We start from the raw sequence: 25494 nt of genomic DNA, 5'->3' as shown, positions 1-25494 counted from the left end.
CCTGTACCTAGGTAAAGGGATATTCCGTGTATATGTACAAAGAATATACAAGGGATATCAGACGATATACAAATAGTATACAATATATCTCAAGTAATAAATATATATATTCGATTTAATCTGACCCTTTGTAACAGCCGCCTCCTAATTAGTCCGCACCTAATTAGATAAGCAGAGACAGATTAACCGTCTTGTCCACTACTCAATGTCCGTTGTGAGGAGTAGGGCAATTCACAAAGTCAGTGGGTCATGGTCGTCATCAAGGGAATCAGGTAGCCTTGGCAACTCTATCAGCCTCGCCACGGGTCGGGTGTATGTCCGTCCCTGGACGAGCACTTCTGCCGCTCTGACCTTTCCGTCGGCACCAGTGATCACTTTGCTTACGCGGCCGGCCGGCCACATAGGTATGGCCGTTGGCGCCTAGGGGTCGCTGTCCAATAGGAGAACGAATATTATGGTCTGGCCTGTACCTAGGTAAAGGGATATTCCGTGTATATGTACAAAGAATATACAAGGGATATCAGACGATATACAAATAGTATACAATATATCTCAAGTAATAAATATATATATTCGGTTTAATCTGACCCTTTGTAACAGACAGTATACATGTAGTATACTTCTACTTCTACTACTCGTCATGCATATTATTTGTTCTAACAGACATACATAGTAGAAATATCGCACAGCTGGCCAACTGAAAGACTTTAGCCCAGAAAGAGCTGAAGCCTGAAATAAGAGGAAGCTAGCTAGTAGACACAATGGTGACACAGTACAACTTCCTCCTGTGTTTTCTGGTGGGGAGGAGGGGGAGGAGGAGGGGTTCTGCAGCCAAACACACTAAAGAGAAGGATAGTGACTCCCATCAGTCACACAGACTCACATCAGGCAGCAGCCAAACAGCAGAGCAATGGAGCCACAACAGATAAAAGAGGGATACTTGGTGAAAAAGGTAAGGACGAGTGAACATACCGCATGTCCTCTCCTTCATCAGCAATATGCATTAAAACTTTTCACAATGCTTGTTTATGAGCTTGGAGTTGACCTAGGAGTTGATGCTGTCTTTGTTGCACTTTGCAGTTTGTCATAAGATATATTATGTGGATAGTCAGGTTGACAAACAATATTGAAAGGTTTGTCTATGAAGTGGGAACCAAAAGTAAAAAAAAAAAAAAAAAAGTCATTATATGAGGCTGGTTTTGATGTTAGAATATGTTTGATAATATGATGGTTGGACAAAGACCACAGGCTGACCATACCCCGCGTCCCGACCTGACCCCACACTGTATTGAGTAATGTATTCTTGCCAAGTGCAGTACTCAATACCTACCCGATTGGAACTTCGGATTGGAATGTGTTGCCTGGGTGATTGTGTGTCTGAATGTGTTTATTCAAAACAATGACTTGGTCCCACCTCTGGTATATAGCCTAATGCTGTTCTGCAATAGGCTAAAGCAGGGGTTTTCAACCTTTTATTGACCAGGGACCCTCAAGGTATTCAGAAGTTCAAGTGAGGTTTGTTTGTTTTTATTTCGTCAGGCTTGAAAAGTTAAAATAAAACAATTATTACGTTCTTCTCATTTGCCTCACGTCTCACGTCATTTTCAGTTAAAGGGTCAATAGAAATAATTTATTTCAAAACCATTCTAAACAAAAAAAATTCCTCTCACGGCGTTCTGAAAAAAAAGAAAATCTCAGAAAGGCAGCACCCCCTGCCGATTTAAAGTTCCAACGTGCCTGGGTGACATACATATGAATAAATTCAACTTTTTGCATGTCTTTTATTTCAATTGTCAATAGATTTTTAACATAAAGGACACTTTTCCCTGTAGGACATGTTTTGTCCTGTAGGACTGTAGGACATGTTTTGTCCCGACTCTCAACAATCAGCGATATGTAACAAGGAGGTGCTAATAGAGAAAACACTCAAACACCAAACAGATGCATATTGCAGCACCATCAGTTCTCTAATGTACAGGACCAGTATGCACAACATGTAGCCAATCCTTCTGGACTTCAGCTTTTTAATGCTTTGGACGTTTGACCACGGCTATTCATTATCACCTGCTGTGCTCACCCACTACAGGGCACCGTGCTGAACACCTGGAAGGTCATGTGGGCGGTGCTGTCGGAAGACGCCCTGGAGTTCTATAAAAAGAAAAGCGACAGCTCTCCCAAAGGAATGATCCCACTGAAGGGGGCAACTCTCACCAGTCCCTGCCAAGATTTCAGCAAAAGAACAGTAAGAAAAATTTCGATATACACCTGTTGAAGACACATCTTGTGATAGAAATGATCCATTATACTGTACACCTGTTGAAGACGCATCTTGTGGTAGAAAAATCCATAATACAATTGTTGAATACACATCTTGTGGTAGAAGATATCCATAATACACTCGTTGAAGACACATCTTGTGGTCGAATTTCAAGGAACCATAGAGTACAGGGTAGACGTGTCTGAGCTGTTAAAGGGGAACCTTTTAAAAAAAAATAACATAATCCCACACACAAACAGTTTTGTACACATTCATTACATTTTAATTATTGAGAGTAAATGATTTTGAATATGGCCCTATACGACAAGGTATTGCTATCTTGTCATCTTTGTTTTTTGGTGAAGTGCCCCTTTATATAACATAATGAAATAAGGCTATAAGACATTTCTCTTCATGGAGAGAACCTTTTAAATCCAGGACTACACTAAATCCATGACAAAACACAGTCATACAGTAGTAATAATAAAGTTACAACTTTTGAATTCCTTTTTTTAGCTTGAATTTAGCTCTAAAACTCATGTTAACATGGCCCTACTGACTTAGTATACTGTGCGTGAGTTTCATTGACCAGGGTAGCAGTGGTGCAGAGATATTCCATTCTAACATTTCACAGATCCCGGTCCTCTGTTACGATCGGGGGTGACAATGAAGGTGAGGAGAACACAGTTTGCAGACAAGGATGAGAGAACCGAGACAGAGACGAAGGGTGATACTTAATGAAGGGATCTTTACTGAATGAATACAAAATACAAAACAAACGAAAGGCCCTGGCACTGGTACTAACAAACAACGTGTGAAAACAAGAAAACGACAGGGGTAGACAGGCATGAACTCACTTGACAAAACACCAGGGAACACGAGCACGACACGGGGGCAACGCGGAGACAATGACGCCACAATAACCCAACCAACCAACAAGCAATAAATACTGAAACGAATTAATAATCAAAAACAGCTGGGGAGAGACAGGCACTTAGAACAAAACAATAATCAAAACAACAGGAAGAGGAACTAGGCAATACAAAACACAGGATACGAATACCAACACAAAGAACAACCTAAACAGATAACACTTGTAACAAATAAACTAATTGTAACAACAGCATATTTTTTATGCAATCAGAGAGGATCTTCACTGACTGCATTATCTGCAGGTGAGCACCAGATGGCGCCATGACACCACCATCAATCCCCTGTGTGGGGCAGTAACTCCTATTGTTTCTACTGTCACTGTGGTGTCGACTCTCCCAGCCTTGGGCAGCTCTTGGAGTGTAACAGTCCTCCTTACCAATCAGAAGAGCTCAATTGGAATTTAGTTGGAATAAGCACTTTTAGTGGTTCAATCTATGTGGGCCTCATTATAGAATAGAATAGAATAGAAATACTTTTATTATCCCGAGGGAAATTTGACACTGCAAATCGCTCAACATTAAACATTTAGACAGAACAGGTCACGAATAAGAATAACAAAACAAATCAAATTGCCTAAGATAAGAGTAGAATAAAATAGAATAAAAATGGAATAAAATATACAGTAAATAAATACAGTAAAAAATATACTGAGTTCTACAGTAGGTGTAGTATTGCACAGTGCTGTTTCAAAAGTAAGAGTCCAGGAAGATGGTAACTGTCACTCTGTGCTCAGTGATGCAGTGAGGCACAGTGATGCATTGTATAGTCTAATGGCTGTTGGAATGAAGGACTTCCTGTGCCATTCAGTGCTCCATTTAGGTAGTGTGAGCCTAGCACTGAACATGCTCCTCCTGTCAGCCAAGTATGTGTATAGTGGGTGGGAGGGGTTTTCCCTGATGGCCTGGAGCTTAGCAAGGCTCCTCCTCTCTGCCACCCTCGCTAGGGAGTCCAGCTCCACCCCAACCACGCTACTGGCCTTCCTGACCATCTTATCCAGCCTGTTTGTGTCCCCTGCTCTCATTCAACACAGTAGGTTAATTACATACTGTATACTGCAGTAGTTCCCATACCGCATGGCACATTAACTTTGGGGGATATAAGCTTTATTGAATTAAATTGAATTAGAGTAAAGGTAAATGTTATTTATTGTAATTTGTCTTTGACATTGACTAATTGTTTACATTTGAGCAAAATCTCAGGAAACACCTAAGCTCACTCCACATCATTAAGGCTGCGATTAGATTGGACACCTTTTTCATGCGCTCAAACACGATGCATGGCGGTACAGAGAATCGAAAGTGCACGGGGCGCATAGGGCACAACGAGCGATACCACTGATTACTGTTGCTACCTAAGCTAAATAAGTTACAAAAATGACTACTCACAGCCCTCCAGGCGTTGCTGTTCATATCACATCGTGATAAGACCCGGTCATACAAACAAGGTTTTTTCGAAAACTGCCAAAATTAGCTTCTCCTCCATTATCACCACTAAGATACCCATGTACATGTCGAAATACTTCCCAAAGGTCAGTGAATTCCACAACCACAACACCAGAGGGAGTTCCACAAATCATGTTCAACCCAGATTCGGCTCAAACAAGGGACTAAACACGTTTCGCAATTATGCCACAACAATGTGGAATGCCCTACCCACAGCCGTAAAATAATGTGAATCCCTACCCTTCTTCAAAACCGCTCTCAAAGAGCACCTACGGGTGGCTGCAATTCGAAACTGGCCCTGGTAAATGTCCAAACCCGCCCTGCCCTGCCCACCCACCCAACCCCCTCAAATGTACAGTTTCTTCCCCCTCGAATGCATATATTTTTGTATGATCTCTTTCTCTTAACACATTGGGTGCCAGCAACGAGAAATCTCGTTGTTGGCCGCCATGCGTTGAGTACCAATGACGAGAAATCTCGTAATTTTATCGTTATTTCTTTTATTAGCGATATCCATTCATTTTTCATCCATCCAGCCTCACGTTATCATTGGGACTGGCTCTGACCTCGAAAAGGGCAAATACCGCCCCTATCATCTCCCGGATGGTATTGCACCCATTGGATTGGAGTCAATGTAACCCTGATGTAACCCTGATGTAAACAAGACGAAAGTCTTTTTCTGTTCTGCAACCCCTTAACAATTGTTTGTATTGAGCCGTTCTATATTGTACTCATTCTGCAATCTGTTAATAAAGTTTTCAATCAATCAATCAATCAATCAATCAATCAATCAATCAATCAATCAATCAATCAATCAATCAATCAATCAATCAATCGCTTGGTTTGTTTTGCTGTTGATTTCTCTTCAGATATTGAATTGAATTGAAAACCTTTATTTATCCCCGAGGGGAGATTAAGATGTCCTTTACAGCATAAGCAGCGTAACAGCAATTTAAAAACAGCAATTAAAAAACAGTTTATACATAACATACATGTGTTAAAACAAGATGGACAAGTACACAGGGATAAAAATAGCTAAAAGAGGAATAAAAAGAGCTAAAAAAGAGATTTGGGGCGGCTAGGTGGTGCAGTGGGCAAGGCACTCACCACCAATGCAGGAGACGCTGGGTTCGAGCCCAGCTCTCCGCATTGCTATCAGCTTGGCTGGTCGTTCATACTAATACAATTGACAGTATTAGGGGGTGGGAAGCTGATGGGTGGACAGCGACTCCTACAGGTCGGTTGGTGGGCCTGCGCAGCAGAATCAGGAAGCGACGGGGGCGGCGTGCCCTCCAAAAAACGCAGACCCCCGACGCTGATAGATCGCGCTGTGCAGGTGAAAAGATGCGACTGCTGCTTCCTCGAGTACCGGAGCGGACACGTGATGTAAGGCTTAGTCCACATTGCAGCCGGCTTGTGGGAGGCATGGCCTAACAACGTTCGAGACAGGGGAGGGTAGAATTGGACGATACGAAATTGGGATGGGAGAAAAATAGAAAATTGGAGAAAAAGTAGATACAAAAAAAAGGTACCTGAGATTTGTAATCCCTCCGCTCAGGAGATTTGATTGGTAAGTCGAAAAGAAGGTGACATTGACGTCGGTGCTATCCGCGGCTAAAGTTGAAACATTTTCGACTGAGAGCGCTCGAAAAAGCACCACTTCAAAAACGTGAGGCGTGTAGTTTTGAGGAGACGTGTGCCTGTCGTGACAAAACCATTGAAAACAATAGAAAAAGGGTGTCCAATGTGATCACAGCCTAAAACCAATGACCTGCCGAACCATCAAGCACTGGTACCACTCCATGACCATTACAATGGAACATTCTTTCAGCTACTTTTCAAGCTCAGCACAGAAAAGAAGCAGGACCATTACTTCCAGGCCACTCACGTGGAGGAGAGAGAGGGCTGGGTCAAGGACATCAAGAGGGCCATCACCTGTCTACAGGGGGAAATAAAGTTTGCCAGGAAGTCCACAAGGAGGTCCATTCGCCTGCCTGACAGCGTCAACCTCAAGTAAGTTACATTACATGCAATGTTGGAGCCGGTTGAGAAAACACTCATTTGAGATAAAGAGATTCATTTAACCCTTTTAGATGCATTTTTTCCTCAGAATTCTATCTTCTATCACTCAATAGCATTCAATTGCCAGTTGCCATTGTGGCATCATTATTAGTTGTCAACATTTGTATCTAATTTGTTAGATTGTACACCTAACAAGGTTAGTTTAATTTATTAAATGAATACATTTGAATAAAATGTTGTTTGATTTCATATCTATTTATCTGTTTTAGCCTCACTAGTGGACAAGGGGCAAGGAGCTCTAAGGATGGCACTGTCGTTTGTTCAGTCGGTCACTTAGTTAGTCCAACCATTTTGGTGGCAGTCTAAGGGGATCTATGGCAAGGTTGCTTGCTAGAGAAGATTGTTGCTGGACAGTTGACATTTAGAGGCCAATCAATTGCTCCATCCACAGCAATTCGGGTTTAGACCTAAATATTCAACAGAAACAGCTAATTGTTATCTTATTGAGAGGGTCAAGGGTCTGTCAAAGGAAATTTTGTAGGGACAGTGTTTCTGGATCTAAAAAAGGCCTTTGACACAGTTAATCACAATGTTCTTTTGTCTAAGTTAAAACATTTTAAGATGTCCACAGAATTAACACAGTGGTTTAAGTCATACCTGGAGGGGAGACAACAGTGTGTCAAGGTCAATGGGGAGAAATCCAAACTGCTTGCCAACAGCATGGGAGTACCGCAAGGGTCTGTACTTGGGCCACTGTTATATTTCGTATATAGTTTACGCTTTGCTCTATTGGAACTATCCCTTTAATCATATACTATCATGAAAACTTTCACCACGTGTACGCACCCATCTGCCTGACCACTCCCACATCCGCTCCTATATAAGCGGGGTCATGGCCATACCATCACCTCCTTCCCTACTTGCACCACCGAAGCCTGTGTAAAGCACCGCTTTAAGTTTAGTGTTAAAGTAGTTAGTTGGTAAAGGAGCTGCGTTGACATTGTACCTTTGTTTTTTTCTCTCTCACTGATTTGCGATGCAGACTCTTCGCCTCCTCTCGTTCCCGTCTTGCGACGGTGAGCAGCGAGGGCGGACAGCTTAGCGGCGGCGTTGAGCTGGCTCCGAGCGAGGATTCCCCCGCCTCTTCTCCATATCCGATGGAAACTGAGGATTACATGGAGGAGGCAGGCTTTCTTGTTCGAAGGCCCGGTGGAGACAAGGCACTCTCCCCCTCGTAGAGGGTGTTGCCCCTCGTAGAGGGTGTTGCGTCTTCCCGGGGACCCTCGTACTCCGGGACTGGGTTAAAGTCTCCACCCCCGAAACGAGATACCCTTCTATTGACCGCACCGGATGCTGGCTCCCGCCTATCCATTGAAGACAGTGTGTGCAGCCTCCTGACCGCGAGGGATGCGAGCGAGATGGAAGAAGGTGTGCAAGGGGAATTGCATGCCTTGTCAGTGGCGGCTCGTGAATTCTTCACTGGGGGGAGCGGAATTAATTAGTATCCCCCTCTATCTCTCCTTCTCTCTCTTTCTCTCTCTCTCTCACACACAGCGCGACGTGGAATCGATTCGTTACACAATCAGACCTAGTATGTGTAGTAGTATATACCAAGAATAACTTCAGTATGAGTACAGGGCTGTACACATATTTTGCATATTGTTTAACGAGCCAAGGCTAGCTATTAAACTATGGATATGAATTGAAAACGGGGGACCCTGATGTAAACAAGACAAACGTCTCTCTCTGGTCTGCATCCCCTTAACAATTGTGTGTATTGAGCCGTACTGTATTGTACCCATCCATTCTGCAATCTGTTAATAAAGTTTTCATTCATTCAAACATAGACGATATTGAACAAGCCATAATCCACGTATTTTCAATCCAAATGAAACTCCACTCCAGAGAGAGAGAGAGAGAGAGAGAGAGAGAGAGAGAGAGAGAGAGAGAGAGAGAGAGAGAGAGAGAGAGAGAGAGCGTTAGTTAGTTAGTTTAGCATTAGCTGAGTGGCTAACAGAGGCTAACGTTAGCTGAGTGGCTAAGAGAGAGAGAGAGAGAGAGAGAGAGAGAATGAACTCACTTTGTTTAATTGAAACGTGGTCCAGCCGGAGGGCTTGATAAAGTGTATGTCCACTGACTGTCCCCCAGACTGTTGTCGATGTATATCCACTCCACTGCCCACTGTCCAGACTCGAGACTGCATCACAACACACAGCATCGAACATCCTGCAAACTACCTGGCGACGCGTTCTATCGTCCACTTTTAAGCAAAACCGAGTAATGCGGCTACGGAAAAGTACTGTCGTCGCCGCGTCGGCCAATCAGAGAGCGTCTCCGAGAAATGCGGCTACGGGAATTATAGACGCCTCTTGCTTAGACCGCTTCAAAACGCGCCGTGTTCCATCATAATACATCATATTTCAACGCACAGCACGTTACGCACTGATTGGCTGCGACGGATACAGCGATGAAACAGTGCACGCGCACTCAAAGCGCTATTGCGTCTAGCCCGAGAGAAATGCGGCGAGGAGAATGCGGCTATGGTAACGGAACGTATTCTCTATCAGACAGTGAGTCACTTCCTGTTCAGGAAAACTATTATTATATTTGATATATTAACGTTATATTGTGCATTGGAAACACAAACATACTTAAAATGAGTAAATATTATTCATTTTATATTATTTATAGGGCTATAAAACTAAAAAAATAAAAAAATATTTCTTATTCGTCTCTCTTTTAACCAGGGTTAACCAGGGGGGTCGGCGCCCGAGCGCCCCTAGTGGCCAGCCGCCACTGTGCCTTGTTCCTCGTGCTCAAGACGGCAGCAGCCCGCATAAAACGAAGCTTTGCTGCCAATGCCACTGTATCTCTGGTAACACCGTTCTGTGAGAGGGACGGGTGTTGCCTCTCCTTTTTTCTTGGGATAAAGGAGAGCAGTCGGCTGTCTGTAGTGATCGGGCCTGCATCGCTATTCCTCACGTTACACAGCTTCAGTAGTAGCCGTTAGCTAACAGTGGCCCCGTCAGAGCTAGTCGTTAGCTTGCTGCTGCGTTAGCTGGTGGTTATCGATAGGCCGGTAAGAGCTAGCTGTTAGCCAGCAGCTGGCCATCGGTCGGAGCCTGTGAAGATGCTAGCTGTTAGCTTGGTGCTAACCGTCAGCCTGGAGTTAGCTGTTAGGCTAACCGTTGGCGTTAGCATCATCTCTGGTAGAAGATGTCGTCGGCCTGTACCATGACCGGCCGCAGGATGTGGGCGAAGCGCCGGTGCAAGGCTCCAGTCGTCACCAGCTAGAGGCCTCGTCAACATGGTGGACCAGCCATTTGTTGCGGCCATTCATCCTGCATCCGAGGGTCAGGTAGGACATTACACTAGCCAGAGCCGTGGATAAAGCCAGTTTTTTACACAAACGAGGTTATCGGCTGTGGCTGGCGTGCATGATGTAAAGCTTTTACTCTACAGGTAAGTATGTGCTTTCATCTGGTAATGTGTCACGGCTCTGCTTTCTTATGGCGTCGTATCAGGGGTGAGGTGGTGAGGGGGTGGATAAAATAAACCTCCCCCCGCCCCGGATATAGTTATATCCTTACGATATAACTGATTGGCCAAGAGGTTGTGCCTTTCTACCTATCAGTCTCCCTGTCAAGGGTGTTCTCTCTCTCGTCACGGGGGGGTGGGGGGGGTTTCCTGTCTCCCCCACCAAATCAGGATAGGTGGAACACGGGTTTCCCCCGGCCATTTGAAAACGTCACAGGCGCTTCTTCTTGCTGGCCAAGAGACATGAGTTACAGGGCCTGTACTACAGACCGCTGTCATTGTAAAGGATAGGTGATGCAATGCAGTAGAGACAATTTGTCTTCTACTCTGCTCCCTACCAGTAGTGTATATTTGGTCAGAGCCTCCTCCTCAGGGAGTTTCAGAGGCTCCTCTGAGTTTTCAGAACCTCCCTCTAAGTGAGAGAGCCTTCTCAGAGTTTCAGAGCCTCCTCCTCAGAGAGTCTTAGGCCAATTGTTACATGAACCTTTTTCAATTGTTTTACTCACGTTGTGGTCTCTCTGGGAGAATCGCTGTCTTCTCCTCTTACATGAAGAGCAGAATTGATGCGGTTTTTATTTGCAGGCTCGAGAGGCCATTGAAGCACAAGCGTGTGTTCTTATTGGCCAAGAGACATGTTCCTGAGTTACAGGGCCTGTGCTGCAGACCGGTGTCATTGTAAAGGATAGGTGATGCAATGCAGTAGAGACAATTTGTCTTCTACTCTGCTCCCTACCAGTAGTGTATATTGGGTCAGAGCCTTCACCGTCACTGTTCTCGGGTTCTTTACGAGCATACACACTGTTTTATGAAATCGGCGTGTGGTCTTACGAGACCCATCAGCGCTGGCCCGGGGTGTTTTTCAATGATTGAATCCGCTTTTTTTTACTATGTTTAAACATAGTAAACATAGGGGGGTGGTTGTCTCTCCGGTGTGTTGGTAGCAGAGTCGACTCTCGGGTTGAGCCCGGTTAAGACCCCGACTGCCCAAGAGTATGCCCCTGCATCTTTCATGACGTCTGCCAATTGTGTCAAACTCTTTCTCTGAACCTCAACCCTGCAAGATTATTAAATTGGCGGGGTCGGGGTTCGTGGAGATTGTGACATGGTGCACAGCAGTGTTAGGAAAGTTCACTTTCTACATGAACTAGTTCAGTTCACAGTTCACAATTTTTTAAATGAACTAGTTCAGTTCATAGTTCATAATTCAACATTTTGAACTAAAGTTCATGGTTTCAAAAATGAACACATTTTTTGTTCTTTTTTAAATATATATTTTTTTTATAGAGATTTTTCACGTACAGTTACTTACATTACCAAAACACACATTGGGACAAGGGGGGGGGGGGGGTCCTCCAGTTCATCTCTATGCCATCATCCACACCATAAGCAAGCAAAAACTAAACAAAAAGAAAAACAAGCAAAAAGGAAAGCAAACCAAGACAGGCACTGTACAGTATTGCACTTGCCTCGAGCCCATTCACATGTAGACATATATTTATTTTTTCCTATCCTAGGTCTGTCCATACAATGGGGCACTGGGGCTTTAGAAGGATCCGAGAAATTTCAGCAGGAAAATAGTCTAATAGTGGGGCCCACACCTCCTGAAAGGAAGCGTTGTTGCCTCTATGCATTGCACAGTGTCTTTCATGGGGTAGCACACCAAAGATCTCTCTATACCACATTTGTAAAAATGGAGGCTTATCCTTAATCCAGTTGATCAGAATGCATTTCCAGGCTGAAAGTAGAAGTTTATCAAATAGTTTGAATTGTAAAGGGTGTCACCCCTCCTACCCAACTGTACTATACTGTACCCATTCTGCAATATGTTAATAAAGTGTTCAATCAATCAATTAATCACTTGGCCCCAGAACCTGGATAAACACTTAGATTCCCAAAAGTAGTGATAGACTGTAGGTACCCAGGTCTGTTTGACATTTAGAACATAAAGGAGATATTGAACGGCCCATTTTGTTAGTTCTTTTTTCAATACGTTGCTGCAAGCTATTATTTGTAAAAAATATTGAACCACAGACAGCAATCGGAATACTGGCATTTCCATAACGCTTTGCCGCCGCGCATTCAGTCCACACTAGTAGCAGCTGCAGCTTTCATCTCTACAGTATATTTTCAAAAACATGAGGAACAACTTAGCTTGAATTGTCTTTATTATGAAAACTAAAACAGGACGTTTGCTTATTCTCAATGTGCCGTTTAAGCTTAAGGTTTGCTGTCGACGTCGTCGATGTGCGGACTTGCTTCTTCAAACCGGGTGGACAGTTTACAGACAAACGTTAGATTTTTTCCGTCTGAGTCAGTACTGACTTTAATGTTAAACTCTTTTAAATGCTCAAACGCTGACGTCTAGAGGTAGAGTTCTCTGAGCGAGTGCTGCTCTCGACCTGCTTCTGCGCAGCTCTCAGCTTCTGCTCGCAGATTCAGCTGGTCCACTGTTGTTGTGAGGAGTCTGATGACATAGCCAGGGGTGACAGGCGCGTTGCCAGATCGGTTGGTTTTCCACATAATTTTTAAGCCTGTTTACAGTGTGTTTTAACTGGGTTTTCGGCTGACATGCATATGAAATCTGGCACATCTTTGAACGCCATTATAACAGAGTGCTGAGAATGAACGCACTTTTGAACTCTGTTACACAGCGCTGAGAATGAACGCGTTCTCAATTACATTCATTTAGCGGATATACAGTACGTTCAGTTCATGTTCGCCCAAAATACGAACGCATTCATGAACGATCGTTCATTGAACGTGTTCAGGTACATCACTGGTGCACAGCATACCAAAACACCCTTTCCGCCGGGATACTGTTCTTACAGTAAGTCCCTTAGGCGCCTGTCTAGTCCACAGTGCTCCGGGCACAGGTCGAGTTCTACTCTTGGAACCTGTCGGCCTGGATTGAGGGATCAACCTCCTTGGAGGGTTGTCTCCCAGCGCACCGGCTGGCCCCTCGATGTTGTGGGGGGGAAGCCACCTTGGGAGCGCTTCGGAGCGGCGTGCCAAGGGGAGAAGGGCCTTCACCTGGTTTAGGGTCTGTCCGATGTGCTGGCGATGTGGGGGGTGGTGTCACCAGTGACCGTCTGGTGGGGTCTCGATGCCACCGCCTCATTGACCTCACCAGACCCCCTTTAATTTTTTTTGCCCTGCTGCTACGGCCTTGCCATGGTTTTCTTTTTTTTTTACCCCGACCCCGCGATGTTGGGGGCTATGAGGGGGGCTTTTTGCTCACATCCGTTCCCTGGTGGCATGTGGGATGCACGTCTGAGTAGTCGCGGGCCCTTCTACACAAAGGTAAGTCCCACGGTCTGCTCACCCTGTGCGTTGACGCGCTAAACCCTCTTCGCACAGTCAGGGTCTGATCTCCCTCCCGTCCCTCGCTAGGGGGGGCCCGGATCCTCCCCGGTATTCTGATGGTTGTAGCGGGCCTCAGCGGGTACATCTGTCGGGCTTCCGCTCTGTTCAGCTCTTGTGTTCCAATAGAGCAGGGGTCAGCAACCTTTTTGACATGGAGTGCCTGTTTGAAATATAGTTGTAACTAGTGTGCCTCAACAATATTCCATGCATCGTAATAATTTTTTCTCATAATCAGGTATTTTTAATGATAATTTTTACATTATTACATCATTATTGTTATTGTTATTATTAACAATATTATTATGATGGTTGTATCAACCCTAAATCTGAGTTGGGGGGGGGGGGGGTGCAATGCAGACAAACAGCTGCATACAGTGCGACCATTTCACTCACATTTGCCCATTCATTTTTGGACACATCACACACTATCGGTGTGTGTACTGTACGTGTGCTGTCATAGCTCCACCTACAGGCCTAATGAAGAACACCAGGAGAACACCAGGATGTGAATGGAGGGTGAATGTGAGGTATATTGTGTAAAATTTTTTTAAAACCGCTCCTATCTCTTCTCGTGTATTCAGCAATTGGGCTGTGCTCCAGACCCCAGTTCTCACACCCATGGTCTTCCGTTTCGGCGGTGAAAGACTGGGGAAGGCGCTGATGGTATGGCCATGACCCCGCTTATATATGAGCGGATGTGGGAGTGGTCAGGCAGATGGGTGCGTACACGTGGTGAAAGTTCTCATGATAGTATATGATTAAAGCGCTCGCTATTACTCATATAACTAGGGTTATAGAATAACCTTTGTTATTCACCATGTACATTAATGACCTACCGCAAAGTTGTCCAGGTGTCAGCTGCCAGATGTACGCTGTCAAGAAAACTGTCTCTATGTGTATCTCTGTACGCAAAAGGCCTATAAATGATTTGTTTGAGGTGCAAATTAAAAATGAAATAATGAATCTAATGAGGTCAGGTACCTAGGAATCATATTAGACAAGAACCTAAAATTTGATAAACAGGTACATTATGTATGTAAGAAGGTCAAGCCTAATTTAAACTGTTTTCGTTTTATTAATGGGGATCTGTCAACTAAAGCTGCTCAACTTTATATGCATGCTATGATTCTTTCCCACTTGTCTTATTGTATCACATCATGGTCACAAACCTCACAAACCATACTAAAACCCATAACTATAATATACAAACAGGCTATAAAAATCATGGACCGTAAACCAATGCAACGGCATCACTGCAGTGTTTTGAGTAAGCACAATCTTTTCACGTTTGACAATTTTGTAATTTTCTGTAATATTAGACTTGTTTTTAAATGTTTGCACAATCATGTATCATCATTATTTTCTGGACTGGTGGTTAGACGTTGGAGCTCTAATAGAGCAAACACACAAGCTTCAAGTTCCAATAATGGTGACTGTACTGTTCCCATGTGCAAGAGTTCGTTTGGACAGACTGCCTTCTCTGTTAACGAGGCAAACTTATAGAACTCTCTGCCGGCTTAAAACTGGAGTCCAATGCCAACGTCTTCAACAGAGGACTCAAGGTATGGTTGAAATCAAAGCAGCAGTACTGTGCTCACATAGGTAGACACGGACTGGTTTTGTTATTTTGATCATGGACTCTTGCTCTGGAAAATATTTGTTCGGATTTGTGATTTTAATTCTGTATTTTACTGTTAATTTTATTATATCTTTTAGAAAAGCCTCAATGCTGAAAACGAGCACTTGTGCTATAAACACGCAAAACGACGCATCTGGTCTGTCCACTGTGGCTGGTCCAATGTAGCTGTGGTGTCCATTTTAAATAAACGTTGTAATTCATTCATTCATTCATTCATTCATTCATTCATCCATTCATCCATTCATTCATTCATTCATTCATTCATTCATTCATTCATTCATTCATTCATTCATTCATGCATTCATTCATTAGCAAGGGTTCAATGGCAACGTCTAGCTTTGGCCAAGGGCGAACTGCAAGCAAGCTAGCAAAGGGCTCTATGGCAAGGCATCATCTAGCGTTGATCCCAAGCTCTATACCAATGTCCAGCTGTCTGATGATTTTCCCCTGTTAAGACTTCAGAATAGCATCAGCAAATGCTCACACTCTCACCAGCAAACACTCACATTCTTGTATGCGGACAGCTAACGAAGTAGCAAGGCACAACTGTCTGAAGGTGATTTCTGCCAAGACTTCAGAAGAACAGGAGCCATCAAGCCCTTTTTGCCTTGCCGCCAAACACTCACACTTTCATATGTGGACACTTCTACAGTATAAGAAGTTGTTGTAAACACAATTGTAAATGAAACGCATGAACACCAGACTGTAGTCATGTTAGCTTTTTCCCTGAACCAGCCTGCAACTAATCCATCTAGTCCTTGGCAAGACAGTGGCAGTTGGAATAAATCCCCATTTGTGGTTATTCCTCTTTGAAACAGGCTGCATACTGTGATGTTATGTTGGATACAGCCTCTCTGGTAACATGAAGTAGAACAGCTTACCGGCCAACTTCTGACCCTTCCACTGGCAGGGTCATGGACAGTCATTCCTAGGATGTTTTCCCAAATACAAACACTTAGTGCCACCTTGTGGCAACAGATGCACACTAGCCATGTTACCCATAACCTCTTGGGTGTAGGGAGCAGCACAGCTGCTAGTGGTGCTTTAGGAGTCCTGTTAAGCCTTAAGGCAGGGACGCGGCAACTGGGGGTGCGGCGGGGGCTGCAGCACCCCCTGCTGGCGGGGAGTGTAACTGTAACTGCAAGGTTGTTTTGGCTTTATTTATTCCATTGTAACCGAGGCTACTCAATGTCACAGAGCGGAGCGGCACTGCAGATTTACCCTACTCTTGGAATTCTAGATCTAGACCCATGGTGCACAATGTGTTAAAACAGCAGTTAAAGTGTATATTTTCATTTTTACCGATAATTGTAAGATTTACAGAAAATAAGAATTTATCGAAAAAAATTCGAATTATATCTCTTTTATCGTAAAACCGTGAGGAAATTACTAAATCCAGATGTAACCCTGCCATTGGAAAGAGGAGCCTTTTCCCTATCCATAGATGTATTATTTGGCCATAATAAGGTCAAGGTCAAGTTCAAGGTCAAATATGAATTCATAATTAAAATCGATTATCATTTATTACTGTATCTACAAATCCTTCTGTTGAATCATCTTCCCTTTATTCATTTGCTTAGATTTTTTGTACACTTGATATCAATAAGGTGGTGAATGAGCTCAGTGAGCAAGCTCGGTTCGCGCACAATTGTAACATAGTGTTATTCACCGGCACAGATGCAAAAAAATATCATCATTTATATTCTCCTTTTTTTCATTACAATTTACTCAAGCCTAGTAACAGACACAATATTTATGACACTGGGAATACATACCCCCAGGTCCCTAGATGTTCCTAGATACCAAGAACATGCTAATTTACCTTGTAGAAGTGGAGCAATCTTCCATTTACTTAGGCATGTACCTTTAGGCGAAATTTCTGAAAATAGGGCTACCGCTTAACACATTAACTGCCACACAGTTTGCCCCTCTCATACCACTCTCTGCCACCACTCTAAGCCTATGGAGATGTTCACCTTCTTTGCAGGGCTATAACTTTTTTAATTGTATTGCTAAATTGACATTACTATGGCCCATTCAACATCGATTATCTATCGTTCAGGATGTAGGAACGTTATACTTTTTCATTCATAGATTCATAAGAAAATACCGTCTAGATAGAATATAAATATGTTTTTATCGTTTTCTGCAGTAATTCCTAGAACGTTAGTTATAGGCCTAAACGCATAATATAGATTATCGATTGCAGTTTATTCGTGATACACGCTATATTAAAAAATCCAAATGAATACGATCCTAAACGTTATGACTCATCATGCGCGGATGAACGGGGGGGGGGGGGTCGTTTATAATTCCGTGATCGTCAGTAAATGCTTTATGTAGTATGGGTGATATATTAATCAGAGCAGTTTGCATTAATAATAATAAACAATCACGCTGAAATTAACGTTACTGTCCTCTTACCGTTCGCCGATGAGACTGGAGGAAAAAGATCCCACTTATTTGACGGCGATCGACTAGATCCATTTCCGGTTTGTATGGCGAAATTGAGTTATGGCAGCGATCCATATACACGGATGTGTGTCTAGAGTCCTGCAACAATATATGACTGCCGGACGCATTTCCCAGATGCACGGAGATCACCAGAGATCCATTTCCGGTTGTAACTCGCCCGATCATCCATCAGGTGGCGGTATTGAAGCGTTGCACGGTTGTGCTGAGTCCCACTGTCTCAGCCGAGGCTGGGTGAGGGAATTATGAATACCATGGCGAAAAAATTAAATATGATCTCAATAACGTCGTACGCCGTGGAATGGCGGAATTCGCATGACCTTGAAACCCGTCGTAAGCCGTTTTTGGCGGTGGATGTGTTAACAGGTTAGGAGTCTTGTTATCATTTGACAACAACCTTTTTTGATTATTACTATTTGTTTTTGGCCACTACACAAGTTGACAACCTGTGTGTGTTATCTGTTTTCTCAGTGAGCTCTACCTACTGATGAAAGACCAGGATGACGGGGTGAAAGAATTCAAATTGGAGAGAGAGAAGAGACTCTACCACCATTGCTTCAGGGGTAAAACACAGCATTTTCTCCTTGTTTTATTCATAGAGGCCACTGGTGATCAAATAGTTCTGTTTCCCCTCTCACCGCTCACCGTCTCCACACTTCTCTCCCCCCCCCCCCCTCCCCCCGGTGTGTGCAGGCGCTACTGTGGTTGATTGGCTGATTTCAAAGGAGAAGGCAAGGAACAGGCCAGAGGCCCTCGTGTTAGCGTCGGGACTCTTGAACGAGGGTTTTCTCCAGCCGGCAGACAACCTTTCCAAAGAGGGGGCTGAGGGAGGTGCACTGTCTGTCGTCTTAGATGAGCCTGATGCTCTCTACTACTTTGTAAGCACAACCAATTGATCTCAAACTGTGCCCTCTTTTCTTGATCCTCCAATTACAACCGTTGCGTCCCTCGTTTGTTGTCAGTTGTGATTGGAGGATCAGGAAAAGAGGGCAGGACTTGAGTTAGGTCAGTTGCCTATCTTGGCTTCGGGACTTTAGTCTACACACTGACTATATGCTGATAATCTTTAATCACTACCAATCAGAATAATAAGGAACAGATGTGAAACTAATAGTATTTTTGCAAATGCATTGTTTTAGCATCTTCACACAGATGTTTCTTTTCCTACACATGTCTGCTTGATTTTAAAGCACACTGTAGTGTGATATGAAATAGTACAGGAGAGGTCTGGGGCTGGACTTGAACCCAGGACGTTGCCATTATATGATAAATGCCCTAACCTATTGAGTCACCAGGGCCCTATTCCCCGTACCTGGTTCAACTAAGTCGATCAAAAGTCCCATTATCCAGGTTCAATTAACCCGAGGTTTGAATCCGGGCTTTCCCTGTTCCTCGAACACTGATTCAGTCTCGTTAATTCGAACCAGACTTGATACTCCGGATAATTGCGCGCGGCCGCCTCACCTGAAAAGACAGCAGGTGTCGATTGCAGAAATCCTGATTTTCTAACGGCATTGATTGATTGATTGAAAACTTTATTAACAGATTCCAGAATGGGTACAATACAGTACGGCTCAATAGCCTCACCGACAAGTTAAATGCATAATCTATAGGCACATTTTAAGTCCCTCATTACCCCAATCAATCAGATTATATTTCTTTAAATGTGCCTGCTGGCAGTAGGCTTAATGGAATGAATAATCGAATGAGATCTTGCTAGCGGAAATAAGTAGATAAAAAAGCCCAAAGAGTATCTAATTGATATGAATTAATAGATACTTATGAGGATATCTGTACTGTATGTGCTTAGGTATCATGTACTATATAAATACATGGTTCCCAAAGTTTTCAAGGCGCGACCCCCGAAATAACGTGTCAGAGAGGGAGTTGGAGGCTATACAGTTTCACTATTAATCACTATTTTAATCTGTTTCGGACATCATCCATACATGCATTGAATTGATTAACCTTTGGTTTATACCAGTGACACCAGTCATGTTCATCACCCTCTTGTTCATCATCAGATAACAGTGCTTGAACAGATAAATGCATTTTCTCAAATTCAATCATCAAATGACAAAAGCTTGCAATTGCTCATTCATTTTCTCAAGTCACGTCCACGTCATCAAATCCGTCAAACAGTGCATCTCCTCCTCAGACATTTTAATCCCAGTTACAATATCACAATAACGTGTCAGTGACAGTGATACAATTCAACAATCCACATATTCAGATTCGTCGTAATTTACATCCACAATCCATGCATAAAGACGCTTCAGTTTATGCTTGAATGAAACACAATCCGGGTGCTCCGTTAAGCAAATACATCAACAGCGGAGAATATGAAACGAATCAGAGCCAAACGCCCAATAGGTTTCATTCATTAAAAATATCCCCATGGGATTCACATTTGCAATGCTCCGCTATTAAAATAACCACATGGTGTGTCGCGACTCGCGAGCGCCGTATCCGTATAACTATGACGTGCATTATTTAGGACAAAGTAAATCCATAGGCTGAATATGATTTATTATCAGCATTTTAGGTCTATTATTTTACATTTCAAAAGCCCCCTCTAAAAAAGCGAAGCACAAAAACATAATTCAGAATGGGATATGTGAGGAGAGCTGGCATTTTTTTGCGAGGGCATGGCCAGGTTATCCAGCTAACTGAATTTAACCCTGCGCTGGACCAGGTTCAAACTTTCTGATCTGTTGCCATAGTGATTTAGACAATCCGCATGTCGGGGAACCGAAAGGTCTAGCTTAAGTCAAGTTATCCTGAAAATTATCGGGCTAACTCAGTTAGCCAGGTACGAGGAACAAGGAACATCCAGTATTTTGCTGTTCATGTATCCTATTAGATAGGCGGGTTACCACAGCAGGATAATTCAGATGGTGTCAGGTACTATAAGGTTGTATACAGTAATACAGAAAAGTAAACAACATTTATTTTTCAATAGTCTTACTTTCTGACACTCATTGTATTGTCTTTATGTGGCAAACCTCACACACATGCTACACCCAGCTGGGTAAAAGAAAAACGCTAAGAATAATTAGCAAATACTTTTTTTTTAACTGGGCCTGGAAAGGAATACGATGAGAAAGTGGATAGTTATATAAACTACATCATGGTTGTGTTGCCTTGTGTTGTGTGGTGTTGCAGGCAGACAGTGGCTTCTTCTGTGAGGGCTACTCCAGTGATGATGACGATGAGATACTGAGGGAGGAGTTCAGGGGAAATATCATCAAACAAGGCTGCCTACTCAAACAGGTGAGACGCATGGCCAGGCTAAAGCATGGCGTCAAAATAACTAGATTGCACCGTATTTGTTCAAGTTTGTTTATTATTTGTCATAATAAAATAGAGAATACTTTATGATGAAATGCTTGTTTCTGTATGTGCTTGTTGTTTGATGTACTTTCTTCATAATATGTAAAATATGTGAAATTATATCCAATCTCTTGTAAGCGAGGTACCGCTCTGTGTATTTTACTTTACATCTTGGTCTCACTCACGAAGGCACTAAGATTCTGGTGCTGTGGCAGAAAGTGAAAGAGTTGCACAACCATAAAACAACTATAACAAACAAAACAAAATGTTGTAAGAGTGGTAGGGAGTAACATACATATACAATTCAATTGTATATGTGATATAATATAATTATATATTATAGAATGTAAGATTAACCTGTGATCACTTGCCGTTTAACTTAATATACAATACAGGCATCAGGAGGAATCTCGTTTTTTTTTTTTAAAGATTATTATCTTTTTGGCGTTTTATCGCTTTATTTCTACTGGGCAGTCCAGTAGGGAGAGACAGAGGAGGAATGGGAGACAGAGTGGGGGGAAGACATTCTGCAAATAACGACGGGTTCGGGAGTCGAACCCGGGTCGGCCGTGTCGCGGCTGAGCGCGCTATGTGGTTTGCCACTGGGGCGCCCAGAGGAATCTCGTTTTGAAGAGTTTGTTTTCTTGCTATAAAGACAGCGATTAACACTTGAAGTCAAAAACCATCATTCAGTAGACAAACAGATGTTATTCAAGTCACAAAGAACAGTGTTGCCACGATCCCAGTGTTGATTACAACAGAACATGTGGAGGAAAGAGCCAGAGGTTTTGATGTTACATTTAAGATAACAATGGATTTAAGTTTAAGAAAAGACCCTCAGGAAGCAGCAGTTGTGATTGGAGGATCAAGGAAAGACCCTCAGGAAGCAGCAGTTGTGATTGGAGGATCAAGGAAAGAGGGCGGGTTTGAGGTAAATTCTTAACAAATTCTCCTTATTTCACAGGGACACAGGAGAAAAAACTGGAAGGTACGGAAGTTCATACTGAGAGATGACCCTGCATATCTTCACTATTATGATCCTACGAAGGTAAAAAAATGTACTTGGAAACAAAAGAGGAAATTCTTTCACACTTTCCTCTTCCTATTCTCAGTATTTTTCACAATCAGAACCAGAACCAGATTTAAGTATGTTTGAAAGGGATTTGTTTTGGTACGTTGGTCCATAGAATAAACACAGATAAAAAGTAAGGAATAGAATTGTAAACCAGTACTGCAGGTCAAACAAGAGTGAAATATTTGCAATATATCTTACATTTCTTTTCCCCTTAAAGTGAAAAGGTACAGTTTGTGCAGGAGTGCAAAATACATTGATCAGGGAATGTGATGGGTTAACAGTCAGATCTGGACCTTGTTGATGAGGCCGTGCTGCAGACGGGAAGAAGCTGTTCTTGTGGCGCGAGGTTTCAGTTTCGATGGAGTGCTTCAAAAGCGCGTTACAAAGAGTCCAGGGTGGCAGCGGTCGACCACAGTCTCACCTGCACGCCTCAGGGTGTCCTGGAGAAGTAGGAGATTGCAGCCATTCACGTTATCTCCCTTATCTACTTTCTTCCTTTCTTCCTTTCTTCCTTTCTTTCTTTCTTTCTTTCTTTCTTTCTTTCTTTCTTTCTTTCTTTCTTTCTTTCTTTCTTTCTTTCTTTCTTTCTTTCTTTCTTTCTCTTTCATTCCCCTCATTCCCAGGGTGATGAGGACCCTCTGGGTTCAATCCATCTCCGTGGATCCATCATCACAGCAGTGGAGCATGTACCTGACGGTGAGTGTTGACATCAGGACACTCTCCCCTACAGTGATGATGGACAGCTCCTCTCTCTCAGCCCAGCTCCTTTTTTTACGCTCCTTAACTTCATCTTGTTCTCCTTCGTCTTCAGCTAAGAGGTACGACGTGGATGGCAATCTCTTTGAGATCATCACCTCGGACGAGACACACTACTTCCTCCAGGCAGCGACTGCCGAGGAAAGGAAGGAGTGGATCAAAGGGATACAGGTGGTTTCAAAGACTGGGAAATAAGGAGCATTGGTTCTCAGCCTGGGGGTCGCAACCCCCACTACGGGGCGCCAACATGGGGTGCTTTGGCCCAAGGATCTCGCAAGGATTTCATTCAATTTCAAACCTTTATTTAAACTCGAAAGGCAACTGCGGTTTGAGTTTCCCTCATTTACAGTCACGTCAAGTGTACATACAGACATAAGCAAAAAAAACATACAAATCACACAGCATAATATGTATAATTATTATACAATCATAACAATAAGACAACAAGATGAGGCAAAACGTTTATACCAGGGAATTTTCAACATGTAAAGTTATATTCGTATTTTGAACCTACATGTGAAATTTATTTTTTCCTCAGTGAGTGAGGAGATTATTTGGATATTCTGCTGTCCGTTTTTAGCAGACAATGTGAAAATATAACAATTATACCCCCCCCCACACACACACACACACACACACACACACACACACACACACACACACACACACACACACACACACACACACACACACACACACACACACACACACACACACACACACACACACACACACACACACACACACACACACACACACACACACACACACTCACACACACACACACACACACACACACACACACACACACAGCCCCTTCATCATATCATCATATAGCTCTCTGCCTTTTCTGTTCTGGGGTCCTATCAATGTCCCTCTCTGCATCTTATCCAAATAGTTACACAGTACACACAATCATCAACAGGTGCTTTTCATTCAAGCTGCACAATAAATTATATAGTTCTCAGATACATTTATATAAAAGTAGGCTACTTCAAACCATAGGTTCAAACGCATCTAATCCTTCATTGTGATTGTCATCATCACTGTCCCAGCTATCTGGCTCATTTATATGATCAGGATCATCCTCAACATCCGCAACAAGTTCCAATGCTCATAGGTACATTATACCTCTTTTCATGTCTTTTTGACATTTTATTATAAAACCAGGGACAAGCTTCTCTCTCTATCCTCTGTTAACACTTTGGTCGCCAGGCTTATATTCTTAATAAACCATCCCACGCCAGCTCTATTTGTCTATGGAGAAGTTCCCCTCTATGCAGGGCTATAACTTTTTAAATTGTATTGCTAAATTGACATTACTATGGCCCATTCAACATCAAGTATCTATTGTTCAGGGTGTAGCAACGTTATACTTTTTCATTCACATATTCATACTAAAATACGGTCTAAAGTATAAGTATGTTTTTATCGTTTTCTGCAGCTTTCTCCAGAACGTGATTTATAGCCCTAAATGCATTATATTGATGATTGTATACAGTTTGATAGCAATCGGCGCGAGACAAAAATGTTCAAATGGATGTGCTTCTAGAAGTTACTACTTATCATCTGATGTTGACCGGATGGGGGGGGGGGTCGTTTATAATTCCGTGGCCAACGTTAGATGATTAATCTAGTGTGGGTGATATGATCATTAGAGCAGTTTGTATCGAACACGTTAAAAAATAACGGACCGAATTGGAATGAGCACCAGCTTCCATTTCCTGTTTCCGGTTTGAGCGATCCGCCGATCGGCCACCAGATGGCGCTCTTGAACCGTTGGAGAGTTGAGAGGGGATCAACAGTAGATCTCAAGTCTCCGGGGGAGAAATATGATTGCGATCACAGATTTTTGAAATATTGATATCAAAGACGTGGTACGGCGTCTTTGGCAGAATGAGCATGGCGGGGAATGACGTGGTAAGGCGTTTTTGTCGACCATAGTGTTAAGTGCAATCAGTGTGGAGGAATGACCAAGACTGTTATATTGAGTTTGACTTCATAGAGGCAATGGAGAAAATTTGAATCTTTATTTCGAACATGCAACAAACAAACAATAACAAAAGCAAAACACAACTCAATCTACATGTTCGAAAAGGAGTAGGAAGAAGTATACACTTATTTAATCCTACCCCTTTTCCACTACTCAAATGAGTGTACTATTTTAAAACATAAAAAAAAAAAAAAAATATATATATATGCAAAACAAAAAAACAAAAACTATATATGTAAATCATGAAAGAAATAAAATAAAAATGTAAACACCCGTGAATATCAAGTCCCTTCCTCATCCCTGTACCTTGTGAACATCATTTCCTTATTCTCGAAGACACTCTGATGTCACGAGACCGCCGCCATCTTGGTATAGGGGGACCATACGGATTTCTACCATCAAATGCATGCGTTGAGGTCCGTTTTTATTACATGTTTTATCACATTCTTGTTCATTTCATAACATTTTCATACGATTTGTTTTGAAAATATTGAGGCCAACATGGCATTTCACTATTTCGAAAGCCTTTCTGGTGATTCTAAGGCGAGATATGAGTCAAAGAAGCTCCCCGTGATTGACTTGACATAATGTCCATACAAAACACCTGGAGACATGGCTATCTCTCGAATACCCAAATTGAAGCTGCTGTGTTACGTTTTGTACTAATAACAA

The 25494-nt window shown here is 42.8% G+C and overlaps 1 protein-coding gene across 1 annotated transcript; it reads left to right on the top strand.

The window, feature by feature from the left end:
• Positions 1–887: 887 nt before the first annotated feature.
• plek (pleckstrin) lies at positions 888–25492 on the top strand. The gene is made up of 9 exons (XM_084321272.1): positions 888–952; positions 2087–2242; positions 6464–6645; positions 18137–18228; positions 18359–18543; positions 20831–20938; positions 21963–22046; positions 22697–22769; positions 22885–25492. Exons 1-9 carry the CDS (start codon positions 911–913, stop codon positions 23022–23024), a joined length of 1062 nt encoding a protein of 353 aa, XP_084177398.1. The 5' UTR covers positions 888–910; the 3' UTR covers positions 23025–25492.
• Positions 25493–25494: the final 2 nt, after the last annotated feature.

Source organism: Notolepis coatsorum, assembly GCF_963971535.1.
Source record: "Notolepis coatsorum genome assembly, chromosome: 9".
In the NCBI taxonomy this organism is placed as follows: Eukaryota; Metazoa; Chordata; class Actinopteri; order Aulopiformes; family Paralepididae; genus Notolepis; species Notolepis coatsorum.
This window is presented reverse-complemented; position numbering and strand designations above follow the sequence as displayed.